Genomic DNA, 17,269 nt, shown 5'->3' on the forward strand with positions numbered 1-17,269 from the left:
GTATCTTTTGATCCTGACACCTGAGGAATGCTCATTGGGGAGCATTCTGGAGGATGCCCCAGCAATGGCAGCGCTTCACAATGTAAAAGGCAGAAGGTGATGGGGAGGTTGGCATCTCCTTGGAGTGGCCAAAGTGCTGCCCTCCCTTAACAAAATCTTCAAAATCAGCAAAATCTTAGACTGAAAGTGCAGAGAAAAATTTCAAAAAGTTGGAGTTTATTCTTTTAGCAGCTGTGAGGAACTCCTTTTTGGGTAGCAGGGCTTCCGTGACAGGAAGAAAATAGATGACACTCTGCATTTCCTCAGGTGTGGGTGTTGCTTTCCAGACAGATCCTGAGGATTACAACTTCAGTCCTAAGATTCATTTTGAAAAAATGCATAAAATATGTGACTTTGGCTGTAAATTAACAGAAGGAATATTACTTACCCTTGTTAAGTATCCCAGAGATGTTTTTCAACTGTGGTGGAAATATACCCGAAAATACTGAAACAATCTCACAATTGAATGCAATTTGAAATTGATTTTGCAATTTTAAAGTATTTGAGATAAGTTTAGCAGGTCTTTTTCAGTTTTTCTGTTACTAATAAATGTTTATTTTTTATCCTCACCCTAGATTTTATTTGGCATTTATCCAGATCAAGGTATGCCCTGGCAGATGTTGGCTGTATCACCTCTGGAAAGCTTCTGTATCCTTCTTTCATTATAAAAAAACCTGTTCTGAAGTTTAATTGATAAAGTGGTTGAAAGGGGGGGTGTCTTCTGTCTTATACCCTGAGAGGACTGGGTGTCCTCAGAGCCTTGGCTGCATTTAGACTTGTCCTTTGACACAGGCCCAGCTGTGCTCGCTCTCCAAGTTGTACTGAATGGCACCTGTCTGGGGCCCGGAAACTGTTTAGAAGAACAAGGAATAGAACAACCCCCAATAAAAAGTATTCATCATACGTGAATACAGATCTGAATGTGAAAAGTCTTTGAGGGAATGAACATTCAGTTAGTAAACAAACAAAAACTTTTGCAATTGTATTACATCTCTTGTTCCCACTATATTTCTCACTTAATCAGTCTGGTCTGAAATCTGCTTGACTCTTATTTCACTAGTGTTAGGATTCACCTATAGAAGTATTTCACAAGGTCCTGCAAGGTGCCTTGTTTTGAAAAGGTGCAGTAGGTTTTCATTTTTGAAATGTAGTGTTCTTCTGTATAACTGATCAGTTCCATAGCTTTGAACAGGGAGAGTCCACTTAAAATAGATTTAATTATTAACATTCTCACTGTCACCAATAGTGACACTATATAATGCACTAATTAGTAGGGTAAATGAGGAAGAAAATGTTAGTGCTTTAGGGCAATTTATAATTAAAAGTTGAGATTGCTTTTTGAAGGGAAGCAAATGGACTTTTAGTAGGACCAATAAAAACTTCAACTGCAAACTCCCATCAATATCCTGTTCACATCAGTGTTTTTTGTCCTCCTTGAAACTGTTGTTGAAAGCTCCTATGGTGGTGGTGGTAAAGAGCACCAGGGCTGTCACAGCCTCATCTGCCAAGGAGGATGAATTGGAAGTGAGTCTTTAAGTTCAAGTTTTAGTCAACTGTCATAGCATAAATTGAGGATTTCATCTCTTTCCAGATTTGGGTTGGAACCATAGCTGTTGCATTGTACACATTAACTCTGCAACCAATTATTCCCTTTGTTTGTTTCAGGGAACTGCAGTTGGGGCTGGGATTTGAGTACAAACAGGTGTTCCTGTATTTCACATTTTACCTATCATGTCAGGATGCTTTGAGACAAATAGCTGTCAGACAGTCAGAATGCAACATTTCATTTCTTACTTGACAAACCCAAAGCTAATGCTTTTTAGTTTGTTTAATGTGTGTTGAAAATTGGATTTCCATCTGCTGTCTGATGTCACTGAGCTGGGGAAAAGTGAGAGGCAAGCAGTCCAGCAAAGCCATGTTTCTTTTCCAAGGTGATGTAGTAATTCAAGCAGAAGTGTCAAGGAGAAAGTTTGCATTTCTAAAAGAGTTTTGGAAAAGGCACCAGCAATCCTGACTGTCCTCTTACTGTTGCTGTCAGTCTCCATTTGCCCAGCAGTAAGTTCATGTGATTATCTTCCACTTTGTTTCATAGTGAAGAAAGTATTCCACTTCTTGGCTAGACGTAGGTAATGTTAACCATTCAGACAGCAGTGTTGAAGATGCAATTTATGCTGGCTGACAGACTGCAGTGCTCCCATTGGACACTACCTGCTACTCTCTGAATGATGGTAAGGGTTTAATGGTAGGTTTGCAGGTGTGCTGCAGTAGTCCTTGTCACAAAGCCCTTGGAGGTTGTCATATGAGACTTTGGGTGGAAAATAAGTATCTTAGCTCATATGATGCCAAATTATGCAAATGAACACACTTTACCTCTTGCTTATGCTTCAAAAGCTATTAAGAAGTGTTGAATATGTACTAACCACTATATATTTTTTTATTTTTTTGAACTCCTTCCTCTCAGTTCTATTTCTTTCCAGAATTGCCCAAGCACATTGATGTCTTATGAATGTGTGCTCATGCATACAGTATATCTCCATACACTAGAAAAGTCAAAAACAAAGTGTGAAATATTTAAAAAAAACAAATTAAGTGATTATTTTTGGACTTCATGTCCTTTGTCATCCTGGTGTCATCTAGATATTTTTGTTTTTTCTGCCATGCCCATGAGATCTCAGGTTTGCTCGGAGGCAGGACTCTCCTTCTCTGGTGCTGGGAGAGACCTTCATCAGCTGGTGTGGGGGTGACCTGCTTTTCAGATGAGATCTCTGTGTTTCTGTACCTTTATTTTTTGTTTGGTTTTACTCTAGCTGTTTTACTTCCTGTTATCTTCTCTGTTGTTAGCTCACTTGTATCTCCCATTGCTTTGGCCATCCCCATGGTACAAACCTGGCATGTAGCACTGAGGTGTGCTGGCTGCAGATTCTGGAAACACATCTTGCCTCCTGTGAATTAACAGAAGATTGCTGAGTCTGTAATTTTGTGTGTGGCTGTTTTTTTTTTTTTTTTTTTTTTTTTTTAAAATACTGATTTCCCTATAGGCACCAGACATAAATTCAGTGATTTTAGTATAGTTTTTCAAAATATTGGTAATGTCTCTTTGTCAACACTTGGGATTTATTGGTTTTTAAATTCTAACACTCAGTTCTATAATACCAGAAACAAGTAAGTTTATACTGAAGCTTGACTAGAGGAGTCTGTCTGCCGGAAGCAAGATTCAATATTCCTAATGATGTAAAATGTGTGAAGCATTTTCAGATCTTTTCTTCAAAGGCTGTATGTTAAGGGTAGAGCATTAGTAGTAATTAAGATGATAGAGGAAGAGATACAGAGCCTGAATAAATTCCAGAATTTCTTTGTTTAATTACATGTACCTATTCTAAGACATGGACATTCTTATTTTCTCTTAGCTCTTTGGCCATTCAGACCTTCAGGAAATGTCTCTCCATTAACTGGGTGATCAAAGAGTGAATGAGAAATATTCTTGTTCTTCTCCACAACTGACATACATTTTCAGACTTGAAAAATCTTCTGAAGTGCTAAATATACTTCATGTTCATTCATTTGTTTCTAATAACTACTGCCCTGATCTAAGCAAATTTTAAACTTTTGTCCAGCAATGGGGAACAGACAACTGGAGCAGAACTAGACATTAGCTTTTTGACTTGAATTAGTCTTTGTGAAGTTAAAAAGTAATGGGAATTCATGGATGCTTTTAAGGAATTATGCAATCAAACTGTATGCTATTTCACTGTCATTTAAAGAAGCGTCTGTCTCTGATACAGTGCCTTCTTTCTTTCACTGTACCTCATGCAATTTTTGCTATTTCTACATTTCTCAATAGTAGAAATATTTTCTTTTTACAAAAGAAAAGTTAAATCTTCAGCCCATTTCTGTGCAGTAGATCTCACACCTACCTTACCTTGCTGAACTCTAAGTTTCCATCTTTACTCTGTCCCTGACAGCTGCTTCAGTAACAACAACCTTTGTTTCCCTCTCAACATCTGTACTTGTGCCCATCCATAGTACAGGTGAGGGAAGATTAGATCAGTGTGGGCAAAGAAGTTTAATTTTCCTTTTTTGGATTGATTATCAGAAATTACCTGGGGAGTGGGCTGTGAATTCTTCCTGAGTCTGGCCAAGGATCTTGCATTTTTGTAAATATTTCGGTCCTGATCTGATTGTCTGATTGTTTAAGCCTTTGACATCTCCCCAGTAAAACTTTTGGAGCAAGGGATGACATTTGGAAAATTAAATATTTGCACAGCACCCAGTGTGAAGAGTTTCTTACTCACTTGCTCTTTATATTCTAAATAAAACTCAATAAAAATACATAACCTGAAGTCACACATGAATGGGTACCTGCTTACTCGAAATCAGACAAAACCAGAGATATCAAATTGACTAGACAGGGGCCATTTTTATGGATGTACCTCCATCCTCTCCATGACAGATTTCGTCACTTCCAGTCCAGGATTAAGGTCTCAAATTCAGAAAGCAGAAGATGTATCTCAATAGTAAAAATATGTTGAATTTTATATCATAGGCTAGATTTCTCATTTCTTTGGATTCAGTGGAACTACTTAGAACAAATGGATGAGGAGTCCCTAGAACAAGCAGACATAGACCCCCTTATTATCAAATTCCTTGCTAAAGTTGTATGAGTTTGAATGATTTCTGCATGAATTTGCATTATTGGTGCAACTGGTAATCATGGAGCAAGGAAAGGTCACTAGAAAAACTTGCAATCATGCCATGACCATTAGTGACATGGAAAACAACATTTCCCACTCCCTGAACAAGAGGTATATATAGATAGAAAGACTGTGAGGCAAGAATACAGTCAGATTTTAACAGAATTTTCAGCTTCCTTGAAGGTTCTTCTCCAGGGAGCATAAATTAATGTAATGAATTACAAAACCTCTCTAATGCCTTTAATTCTTTTCCCCCTTTGAATATTTTTTTATTTTATAACTCTAGTTCTCTACTGCCAGACTCTCCTCCATAATTTTTCCTTGCAGAAAGCATTTAAAAATCATTTCTGCTTTCAATGTTGTTGGAAATGTACTAAGCATTTAGGCCTGCAAGCTATATTCAAGCTGTTAAATAGATGGATGAAGACCTGGACCATGTGCAGAGGCAGCCAAGAAGCAGAATCTCGAGGCACAATTGATAAAATGCTGTAGAAATGAGTTTGTTACAGAAATTCTCAAACTGATGGAGCAGACAGAAAGGATGGATCCACTGTAGACGATAATGGAACTTGATTACTGCCACTCAAAAAAGGGGGAAAATAAAAAGGTTATAGATGCAGAAACCAATAGGGACAGAGAAGTGTGTGGTTGAACTTGTTATATTGTGAAGGGGTGATGTAGAAACAATCTCATCAGCTACAAACAGAGATAGGAAATAAAAAAAAGAAAAGCAAAAATACTAATGCAGCAATAACACCAGTTAAGGACAACATGCAAAAATGGATGCTAAGACTCAGGGAAAATGCCTTCTTTAAAATGTTAATATCCTGTAGAAACTGTCAGCATTTTTGGAGAACAAATGGGACGGGGAGCCCAGGCAGACATTCCAGGAGCCTTTTTGTTATTTTATTCTGTTATCAGTCTAATGTACAGAGTTGAGACCCAAGAGATGGTACAAAGTTCATGTCGTCACAGGGAGCCAAAGATTTCCCTGTTACAGAGCATTCTTAAAGGCTTTTTAGCCAATAGCATGCTTCTAAAGTTTACACACAACTGTTCTAACCAATCTTCAATAGTGCACATACATCTGTTGCACACAATACTTGCTTGTTATGCCTTATATAATAATGCATAATATTCCATTATTAAGCTTAAACTTATCTATCTTGCTCAGCATATTTTCTACAACTTCAAGACCTATCTCAGCTAAACCTAAAAACTCTAACCATTGTTTTAATGTCCTTGCTTGCTATATAACTGTATCTTCTATCTTCAAATTTTTGCAGCCAAAGCTGATTCCTAAATTCTTTTGCTTTATTTCTGAAACCTGCTTTTTTCTCACCCCTAAGAGCCTTTCCACCTTTTGTGTTTCCCACAAGAAAGTAGCATAAGTTACCTGGTCATAAATCAGGATGAATAGTGTGTAACTACCTCAGAAACTTGGTGAAAAATAATCCATAGACATAGCATCCTCAAGGTCCATTTTACAGTATACAGAATAGGATATACAAATAGATGTTAAAGAAAGCATAAAGTCAGCCATCTGTGTGCAAATACAACAGAGAATCTCTGTCAAACACGACTTTTTGGCTGCCTCTGTACATATTGACATAATTACGTGATGGAGGGTAGAGCAGGACTCAGTATTGCGGGGAGTGGCTCAGCTACTCCTGAGTTGGTCATCCTAGGCTCTCTTTATAGTTAATAGAGAGAATGGATGTTCCTCATGAGCAATTCTTCTCATCTTCATGTAGTGGTCCAAAATGAAGCAATGAATTCCATCTTAAAAGCACTGTCTTAAAAGCACTGTTTTTAAGGAAGCAACTGTCAGATGCAGATGTCCAAAGTACAGAAGCATAAACTGTGGTGAATGAATACCAGTTTAAATGTTTAGCCACTGCATCCCATTCCATCATGTTTTATACATAAGCCACATAAAAATAAAGTAACATGAGGTGACTCTCACACACTCTTCAAAACCTCTAGGAGCAGCTCTTCAGAAAACCAGGATCAAGAAACACAGCTCTTGGTTCAGCTGTGAGCAGCAGACCTGCTCTTGTGCCAGATGTAAATACAGACAGCCACAGTGTAATGCTTCACAAAGTAAACACAAACCCAAATCCCTTGACGGGCTAATTCACAGCAGTAATGTAATTTCAAGAATAGAACTACATCAAAATGAAGCAGTTTAGCTGAAGTGAAATAAAACTATCAGCTCTGGCTGTAAATCTCATCAGGGAGATTTTTATGCTTGAAAGGGGCACACTGGAGGACACATTACAAAAAAAAAAAAGTTCTGAAAAGGAAAAGCATGATTAAATTGCAGAATAAAAGGGAATATTAGAAGTAAAAAGATAGTTTTCCCAAAAGTTCATACCTGAATGATTAAAATTTAGGGGAAATCACATTCTGGCAATATAAGGAAAACATAAAACCAAAGTAAGTCTGAACAAAAATATTATGAAGAGCAGCTTGATAAAAAAAAAAAAAATCATATTTTTTCATATAGGCATGTCTGAAGTTTTTGTCTGGTTTATTTTGATTCCACCTTTCATAAAGGCTGCGATCTGCTGCAGTCTAACAATGGAATTATGGCAGAGTCCCTAAATATTGTTTGGAAAAAGATAACTGATGGGATTTGAGAGCCTCAGTGCAGACTGGTGAATGATGTTCTGTTGCACTTGCAATCAAAGGAGAACCATTTTTTTTTTTCCTATGGCTCTTTGTGATGGTTTTATAAGTGCACAGAATGGAATGGAAAAAGTATCCTTATCTGTAGAGGAAAAGAAGAAAGCCACTCTTCTTGAAAACAAGGTTTAATTTTTAGACATCATTTCTAGTGTCATCTAGATAATTACAGGATTTATTTTAAATGTGCTGCTTAAAAGGAAGCTGCCATAATTATATTCACTTGAAGCTTTTCAAGACATAAGTGTCTACATTCCTAGTGAAAAACAGACTGTCCAAAGTTGTCCCAAACCATTGGGTTAATGACTTCAGGTCAGCAGACCTTTTAGAAGGTTTAATTAATATCTCTAGTTAAAGGTATAGATATAGTTCCTGTTGAGACTCCTATTATGTATCAGTTAGTGACACAGAAAAACTGTGTTGCCAAATCACATTTAAAACTTTCAGAAACAGAAGAGAACTGTTGTCATTTCTGTTTATGTTTGTGTAAATATGTCATTTCTGTTTGTGTTTGTGTACATTCCCCTAACTGGACTTGTCTCCTGATTTGCTACATGTGAGATTATCTTTTTATCCTTTCCTATGTGAGTCCTTTAAGCAAACAGGTGCTTGGGAGTTTAATTTTTTAATGAACCGGCATGTGAGTGTCACTGGTGGTGTTTGCTCTGCTTGCCTTGCTAAGCAGGGTGACATTTATATTACTTTGAATGCATTGGCTGCCCACCTGGCACTAGATCTGCAAGGGTATTTTTTTTGGTTACTGTGGGAGATTACTCTTTTCTAGATCCAGAAGCACCTCATAATCTTTCCTCACTAGACACTGACTTAACATGGAAGGTCTTACTGGGAGTCACTGGAAGCAGGGCAGAGTACAGCACTGCCCTGAGTCCCATCTAACTACCCTGTGTTTTTTCTTTTCCTGTTAGTCTCTGAGTTTTGTAGGCTACAAAGCATCTTTTCGGGAAAATTATTTTGGTGGGTATATGATCTGGTACACTTTATTTTTTTGTAACATATTCACTCTTTTTAGTATACTCAATAAATTATTATATGTTAAAACCATTAAGATATTCAAGCATGTGATTAAGTCTCCGGTTTTCAATGGAACATGTATGTGCAAAACTAAGGAGTTATTTTTGTTTGTTTGCATTTTTGTTTTGTTAGTGATGCCTTAGCTTTCTGTCTGTCACAGACAGGAGCAAAACAATAAGCGTACTGCTCTATTATAGTAACAAATGAACTGTGAAGGGTTTACAAGCTTGGATTATCCTCCTTCCCTCCCTCCCCTACCTACCAACCTACATGGGTGCTTCTTTTTTCAACCATGCCAGAAGTGAGCTATTACAACACTAGGTTTAAAAAGCTCTAGATGTATTGGGATGAACAGAACCAGACTTCCAATGAATTTGTGGATCGTGGTTGGCTGATTTTTCAATGATATTATACCAGGCGTGTAGTTTGACCACACCTCATGTGAGATATCTCACAAAAAAAAAAGTAGATGAGGGAGCTGAAAGTGATAGAATCTATGAGTACTTCAGCTGAGATATCTTCTGGATATTTGTAACATGGTGACCAAAACTTTGACCAAAAAGCAAATCCTCTGGCAAAACTCCTCTGGAGTTTCTATGTTGTTTTCACCAGTACAAGTTCTGTGATGTTTAAACTGCTGAGCTAGTGGTGTAGCCTTTCATCTAGTACAAGCACTTAAAAGGCCTGACTTCTCTGTCTCTCTGTGTATTTCTGTATGCTATTTTGATACATCAGGTGAAAGCACTGGTAATCCCAAAAGTCACTAGGAAAGATATATTTTTTCTGAAATTGTAACTTTTTTTAAATTAGGAAACTTGGTCAAAACAGTACTACTTGGTGAGGAAGTAGACATCTCTTTTGTTCTTTTGTTCTTTTCAAAATTCAAAAAGAGGCATTTTAGCTGAAGAATGTATTTTTTAATATAAATTGACTACTTTGTTTTTCTGAAATTTGTACAGCCTATACTCATTTTTACTGGAAATTTACACCTTAACAACTATCTTAACAGCTATGAATCTGACTGACTTTCATGATTCTGCTCTGTTGAAGTTAGACATAGGAGGCCCATTTGGGGCACAAGCAGTTGATGAGCAAAAAGAGGAATACATTGTTGTACAAATCAGCCAGAATGAAAACACAGGATCAAGGAGTAGGCGCCAGCAGCAGGTGATGGTCTTTAAATTCTCTTTCACTTTTTCTGAGGTGTGTTTTATCACTTATTTCCATCACCACTGTCTGGATTAAGTGGTCATGCTTTTTGTTGCTGAGAAGTGTTTCAATTTCAGCATTAGAAAACTTACTGTAATTAAAGTGGCATTTTCTTTTACCTTTATAAGGCTTCCTTTGGCTTCCTGTATTAAAATTTTGCTCTTTATAGTCAACACAAAGTGTGTTTTGGCATCCTCCCTCCAGAGGACCTACTGGATGTGTCTCTCACTTCATTGATTGAGCGAAGGCATAAGGATAAGTTAGTTTGCTTAAACCTGAGCACCCATGACAAACCTAATCAGGGGGAATTAATTTAGGCTGATTTTATGCCTGATCCACCAAAAACCTCCAAAATGGACAGAAGAGAGAAAAAGAGGCATAAAACCCTGTATCAGGGCATATCACTATCACTGACTTCTGCTAATATTGCTAAATGTGACTCTCTTGCAGGTGGTATACAACTGGTCTCTACCCTTAAGTTCAAGAAGAAATCAGCAGATCATCACAACTAGAACCTTTCAGATACCAAACAGGTTGGCTAAGAGACTGAAAAATGACGCATTGAAGGAGTAGTTTCCATAGACTTGACTAAGATAATGTTTTAAATGTAATTATCACTGCATGTTTCAGAGGGGCAGCAAAGGATGACTCTTGTTCTTTAAAAGGATTTACAAGACTGTTTTGTACTTGACTTAATTTCTAAACAATACTTTTTAGAGGGATCCAGTTTGTTTGAGAATGTTTGAGGAGTTGCTTGCTTTTTTAAAGATATAACACATATATTGATAAGTACTTGATATAAAACTAATGCACAAATAAAACAAAAGGTATTTCATCCCAGGAATAAACAAAACTTCTTTTTCTTTCACCAGAGGCACTATCTTCATAAACATTCAAGCTTTCCTGCAGGAGTCTGGAAGTGTTCCTCTCTCCATGAAGCATCAGTACCTTCATGCAAATATAGAGGCACAAGTAACAGTTGCATCCATCATCTTAGTAGGTGTCTACGTGCTGATCATACTTGAAGTAAGCCAGTTTTGTACTTTGATTTTCTTTTTTTCCCTATGTTGTAAGTAGAGCACAAGAAAAAGTTTCACTCTCGGGATTTGATATAATTCTAAAATGTGTATATAACTTCATGCACCATCAGTGTTGCTAATGACATTAATAAGATACATGTGGGGAAATTGTTCTGAATTGTAAGTGATTTTGCCAAGTTCTTTTAAAGTTACAGTAATCTTGTATATTTTTCTATTAGGATCTATAAGTTTTTTAATATTTCAACAGAATTATAGTCTGGTTGTGAGAGTAAAAATAGGTCAGAATTGTGAAAGGTGTGGAAAATTTATTTTTAAGTTAATTATTTTTTAAGATAAGGTAAAAGAAAAAAAACCCTATTTGGTTATTTGTCTTCTCTAAGGTACCTCAAACGATGAACTTTATGTACTTTTAACAGGTTAGAATGTACATATATTTTAGTAAGTGACTTCTAGGCATTCTTTTACTGTATTATTTGAAGAGGAAATGGAATCTGAGTTAACATGAAGTAAAAGGACAGGGAACTTTTAACATATACAGCAACAACATTCCAAAACCTTGAGGTATGAAATCCAATAGAAATGCATTGCATCACACTAAGAATGGAAAACATATCATAAATAGTACAGAACTCCAACTGACTTCTTTGAACTGAAAACATTTCCTGTTACCTTAAAATGAGTAGCAGATGGGGAGGAACACTTTAAAAAAAATTATTTTTAATTCATATGAGCACCCATACTGTCAATTTTCTGAGTCAAATCACACCTAATTTACACTAGTATGAAACAAAGAAATGAATGAAATGAAGTCTACAAGGTGCTCCACAGTATATATCTGTCCAGCATGCTCATTTTTCTTCCACATCCATTGCATATTTTGAGCTTTTCACCCCATTACCCATTAAAATGGTGAGGCTGTAGACACCACCTCATCAAAATACCAATAATGGATGCACACAACACAACAGATGCTTTAGACATTTAGATTATGTTGTTCAGCAATGATTATTTCATTCTGGAGTTAAAATGCCTCTATGTACATTATAAATGAACAAAGAGATATAATATTAAATGCAGAGGGGGATTGGACTAGATTTTTCTATAAATACATGTAGGCATGCAGCACAGCACCAAAATGGACTTAATGCTTTTAAATGCAACTTCTTTTTTAAAAAAACCCTGAAACAAACAAAAATCCCCATGCCCAAGCCCCCAAACCCAACTATGCAACCTTTTAGCAGTTGCAAAAACATCAGGTTTTAAATGTATATAAAGGGGGGTTTTGTGTTTGCATCCTGAAAATCTGCTTTGGAACAATTAATGTGGAAAAGGAAATAAAGTCTTGAAACAGAAAAGCAAAACCAGGGAAAGCATTAATTTTCCTGTTGTTTTTTAAGAAAAAACCTTAAAAAAGCTCATTAAATTATTGTTTCTGTGAAAATATCAAGGAAAGATTTCTGTTGTTGGCAGAAAAATGATATTCTGCAAACTTGAAGGTAGAAATAGATACTCATAAGTAAACTTTTTTGGAAACTCAGAATGTGGAAAGTCACATATTGCATCATGATGTTAGCTCTTTTCTCCATAGCATCTATAGGATTGACAAATGCTACCACAAGAGTAAATTCTAAGCTCTAAGTTTTTATGCTGTATGGTTCCCTCATGGATTTCTTGCAAGCAATGGATGTTAATATTTTTAGAAAATGTAATAGTGGCTTTCATTATATTCAGTATTTATAAATTCAGTGCCTGAAGTCCTGCTTTCTCAACACATTGCACTCTCTATCCTTTTAGCTGTTATCACTGTTAGAGAAATCAATGTTACTGCAGGAGCAATCACTCGTGGATTTTCATTTTTGGTGTTGCTGTTCCCCATCTTTTATCAGTCTTTATTAGTTTCCTCTATTTTATTCATTATTATTTGCAAGACAGCTTCAAATTCAGACACTGTGGACACCCAAACCAGGTTTAGAGCCATATTTTCACGTATTTTCTTTAAAAATGAAGAAAGAGGAAGCATTTTATCTGTTACAAATCACAAGAGCCTCCTTTTCCTCTTGCACAGCCCTTTTTTCCCCCATAATGAATTGTAGATCTTGCCCACAGCCTCCTCATCCCCACTGTCCTCATCTTTTAATCCTTTCTTCCCCTTCTCTTGCTCTTTGCTGCCTTAGTCACCAGGGACTGTACAAAACAGGCTGCAGGAGCTTCTGCTTCCTGCAGATACAGGATGATGGGAGAAGCTGATCAAGTAAGAGGTTCCAGTTGGAATCTGAAGTGCATTTACTGTAAACAATTGTCTTCTCCAAACTTTTACCACTGTAAACACACAGGGCAAAATCTACTCTGAGGCAGCTGTTTGCCTCCATGTTAGCATCAAATGTCTAAATCAAGCACCACTCCTTGTCAGTGGTGGTCTCAGGATGTGCCATTCTTCAGAAAACAAACTGTTGAACTTCATTTCTTTGGGCATTTATTTTTAGTGTTGTTTCTTTTGAAACTGATTACATGTTACGTATTCATAAAATACAAATATGTTTCTGATAAAAGAAGATGCCCCTTTTCCTCTTTAATTTCCAATGATTTCTAGTTTCAGGCTTACCACAAATATGCATATTTTCTTACTTCACAATTCTACTACTCTACCTCTTGAAATTTTTGTATATTGCTTTTAACTCTCTTTACTTGGTCATCCCTTAGTTTTTTGTTTGAAGTTTGTGGGCTATTTTCTCTACTGTCTGACCCTGCAGGATTACTGTGGAACACGGGTAGGATGGGTTATGTTTTCATGTTGGTCCACAGGGACATCTGGTGTAAAATGTGGATGCACGGAGTTCTACGTTGATGTTGCTGTATTAAATTACTTTACAATGTATTTTCAGACAGGCTTTTCTATTTTTGATCCTCAAAATGTAAAGTCTCTCTTGATTGAGAACTTGAAAAAAAAATTCAAGCAAAGAAAAAGTTAGAAAATTTAATTTTTATAATCTCCTGCTCCAAATATCTTTGTTCTTTCAGCTAAAAGTGTATTTGAACCTTTGCCTTCTTTGATTTCCATACTTTCTTCCAGAAAAGCATTTTCCTGTGTAACTAAAGTGACTATTTGTAGCCCATTAACTGGATGATGTATAATTTCTGGTCATTGGGGATGGTCAAGGGAAATACTGCAGATAAAAATCTCATTGTTAGCTATTAGTTAGATAGATTATTTAGACATCAGATAAGCACAGCTGGATATCTTTGCTTTCTCACCTTTTCCCTGTTTTTGTCTGCACAGAGAATGGGATAATACACTGGTTATACTAAAAAGAAATCTATCTGTATCTCTACCTTAAATCTGTTAAAATATTAAAGTTTCACTGGTATTCAGAAAAGGTTCTTGAATTGATAAAGCCCTTTTTAGTAATTATTAACTGAGTATTTGCAGCTATGTTGAACCTGCATTAATTAGAAATATGTAAGGAGGAATGCTAGACATCAACTATTAAAGTATAGAGCTCATTAATTGAAATGAATTAATGTGTGCCCTTGTCCAATACTTTCCCTTAATAATGCATTTGTTTTGTTTTGTGTGTTAAAATGCAGTGTTAGCTGTTTATGATAGTTGAATGAGCTAGCAGAAGCAAATGTGAAAGTAATGGCCTTTAAAACGCTATTTTGTAAAACATTTCATTTAATCAGGAGAAAAGGCAAAATAACATTTATTATACTAAATTAATTTTAAAAATAGAAGAAAAAATAAAAGATACCGATAGCACATCAAATAGCAGAAAAGTGATACAAGCAAGTATCAGAAATTCTGTGAGAGCTTCTATAGGACTTATTTTATCACAGGGGTTATTATTTAGCTTCATACCCAGTCTTGTAAGTAGCACTAAGACAGATTTTGCCAGGATCTTTTAAATGGCATTTTAATTATCTGACATCTTGAATGACATTTACATGTCTGCATTTCTTCTTGAAACAAAAATACTTGAAAGTGCAAGATCTGGCCTTAAAAGCTCTAGTTTCTTACTAGCATGAACTATGGGCTTATAATCACAATTTTCATTACTTTAATGGAAGTGGATTTCTCTCCATATTACTTTTCTATTATTAACTAACTTAAATTATGAATAAACATCCCCTAAGCTTAATTTCTTTAACTCAAAGCAGAGTGATTTTTAATAGTATCTAACCAGCAGAAATTAACTCCAGAGAACAAAACTTTTATGTGGTTTTTGTCTGACCATTTTTCTGTCACTGTAGGCTGGTTGAACCACTGTTTCCTCACAGGAAATATTTTTACAAATGGAACGAGGTGTTATTACTGCTGTCTACACTCGGACAGTCCAGATTTTGTATAAAAAATTATGCTTTAGAGAGGAAATATGAAAAGAGAAGAAATACTCATTGGTTCTATGAAGCATAATATAAATAGAATATTGATAGAAATAGGCTAATCTTAAGGGAGATTTTTTTTCTGATAAGGAAAGTTACAAAAAAGTGTGACTGATCACAGAAGTGATCAGCTTACTCAGCATGGCTTCTCCCTTCCTATTCATTCTTATATTGATCTAAATACAGACTGAGAAGAGTGTGGATTAGAATGTTCCCACCTCCACATAAGTCTCCCAAAAGATTCGTAAGAAAGGAACAGAAGAAAATCTATAGCAATTATTGGGAAAGACCGTGCAAAAAAGAAATTAGTAGCTGATGCACTCCCTGGCCTTTGTGGGAGAGAATATATTCCTGCTGCTATGGATTTCATTTGTTCTAGGCTGAAAAAAAATGTAAAGAGGAATTAAACACTGCTGTAGGGTTTGGCAGAAAATTAGGGACAGATTATCAGAACAAACCTTCTACCTTCTTTGATAAGAGTCCAAGCCATACCTCCCTGGGCAAGAATAAAACTTTCCCCTTATCTGCTCCCCTGTCTTGGGGTGGTAGGGAGTAAAAAAGCCCAGAAGTTGTAAATATTGGGACTCTGAGGGTTGCACAGAACCTAAAATCAGGGTAATGAAACCTAAACATAAAATCCAGCAGAAAAACTTACCTTGAATAGAAATCTATCTTCCTCTGGAGAAGTATAACCTCATCTGCCCTGGGCAACAAGTGATTTTGGATCTTGTTTGGAGTCCCCATAACTCTAAAGCAACTTTACCATTCAAAAGTCTACTTCCCCCCATACCTCCCCAGCTGAAAATGTGCACTATAATGAGGGCACTCCTGCCATTCCCATGAGCGCTGGTTTTAGGACATAAACTGAGCGTGTGCAGTAAAGCTTGCTGAGGTAGATGCTGGATGACTGGATTGAACAAGGAGATCCAGACATGGGACAGATCCGTTTGTCCTGTCCCCCAGAGTAAAATATTCAACAAGTAGCACCCTAGATATTCTTCCAGAGAGAACAGCCTGTTACTGAGCTACCAACTAAGCAGTATGGACAATCAAGCTTGACTGTCATTCCCTGATGCCTTTCTCTAGTTTAGGAGGAGGTTGTGACCTCTGTGAATTCTGAGAAGCTCAAATTACTTTAAATCTGCTGTGCAAGAGCATTGCAAGTTGTTCCTTTTGAGAAGGATTGAATCAGTACCCACGAGGTGTGGTTGACTGCTTTTGTAGTGTAGAGCCACTGCCAACAATGAGGAGTCTCTAAAAGGACAGATAAACTAGTCATTTTTACCTTCCCTAACTACAACAAAGGAAAGGATGCCTAAAGGAAGAAAAATTCTGTAAGACGAGGAAGGGATGAGTTTCAATAAAACAAAAATGCAGTATAATAGCAAGCAAAATCCTCATCTGGATCACAGCTAGATAGAATAACAATTTTGTATTATTAATCCAGTATGAATATTGATTTTACACTGACTATTGCCTGCCTAATTGTTAGATCTATCTTGGTAGAAGTCTGGCTGTGCTCTAAATATGTGTGTTTTAAAGAAAAATACCTTCTTTTGAGCTCTATGGTACTTTAGCATGTACACTGTCTTTAATTAAGAACTAAATAGGAAAAAAATTGCCACTGGATGGTGCTGCTCACTACTCTAAGGACTAGATAGGATTGTCTGCTTTAAAAGATGATGACAGAATGCTATTTTTTGAAATAATAGGAGTCATATTTTCAACACTAAATGCAAAAACTAATTTCCAAATATCCGCTTGCTTTTTTCTGTGCCTTTTAAACCTAATTTTGAACTGTATTTTGTTCAATTTTTGAAAGACTGGCAAACACAAATGTTTTGCCCTGTCTTCTATACTATGTATTTTGTGGATTGGTGTGTTTCCTTTCTGTTTGAGAGAGGGAATAGAACATTAAATTAGCTTAATTGAATGCTGCTGTTCAGCTTCTACCCTGCCTACGGCAGTCAGAGAGGTAGAGAGCCATGAAGTCTTAAAATTTTAACAAGTTGTTAGAACGCACGTACACTCCTAATGCACACAAACAGGGATGAGAACCACTCAGCTCTTTCTGGGACCTCAGATGGTGCCTTCCTTCACCAAGAGCAAGAGCAAAAGTGAATGAAAAAACATGAAAGTGTAGCAGGCAGGCTTGAAGGGAGATGTGATGACATGATTTAAAGAGGAAAA

The 17,269-nt window shown here is 36.5% G+C and overlaps 1 protein-coding gene across 11 annotated transcripts in view; it reads left to right on the forward strand.

Annotated features, from left to right (window-relative positions):
• The window catches only part of OCA2 (OCA2 melanosomal transmembrane protein), a 191,840-nt gene that overhangs the window by 55,232 nt on the left and 119,339 nt on the right, over positions 1 to 17,269 (forward strand). For all 11 annotated transcript variants that reach the window (XM_019283069.3, XM_019283066.3, XM_019283070.3 and 8 more), the window contains 4 exons: positions 615 to 687; positions 9,460 to 9,617; positions 10,110 to 10,192; positions 10,532 to 10,685. In XM_019283069.3, coding sequence (XP_019138614.3) covers positions 615 to 687; positions 9,460 to 9,617; positions 10,110 to 10,192; positions 10,532 to 10,685 — 468 coding nt within the window. The remainder of the gene's footprint in view (positions 1 to 614; positions 688 to 9,459; positions 9,618 to 10,109; positions 10,193 to 10,531; positions 10,686 to 17,269) is intronic.

This window comes from Corvus cornix, chromosome 1 (assembly GCF_000738735.6).
Source record: "Corvus cornix cornix isolate S_Up_H32 chromosome 1, ASM73873v5, whole genome shotgun sequence".
Lineage (NCBI taxonomy): Eukaryota > Metazoa > Chordata > Aves > Passeriformes > Corvidae > Corvus > Corvus cornix.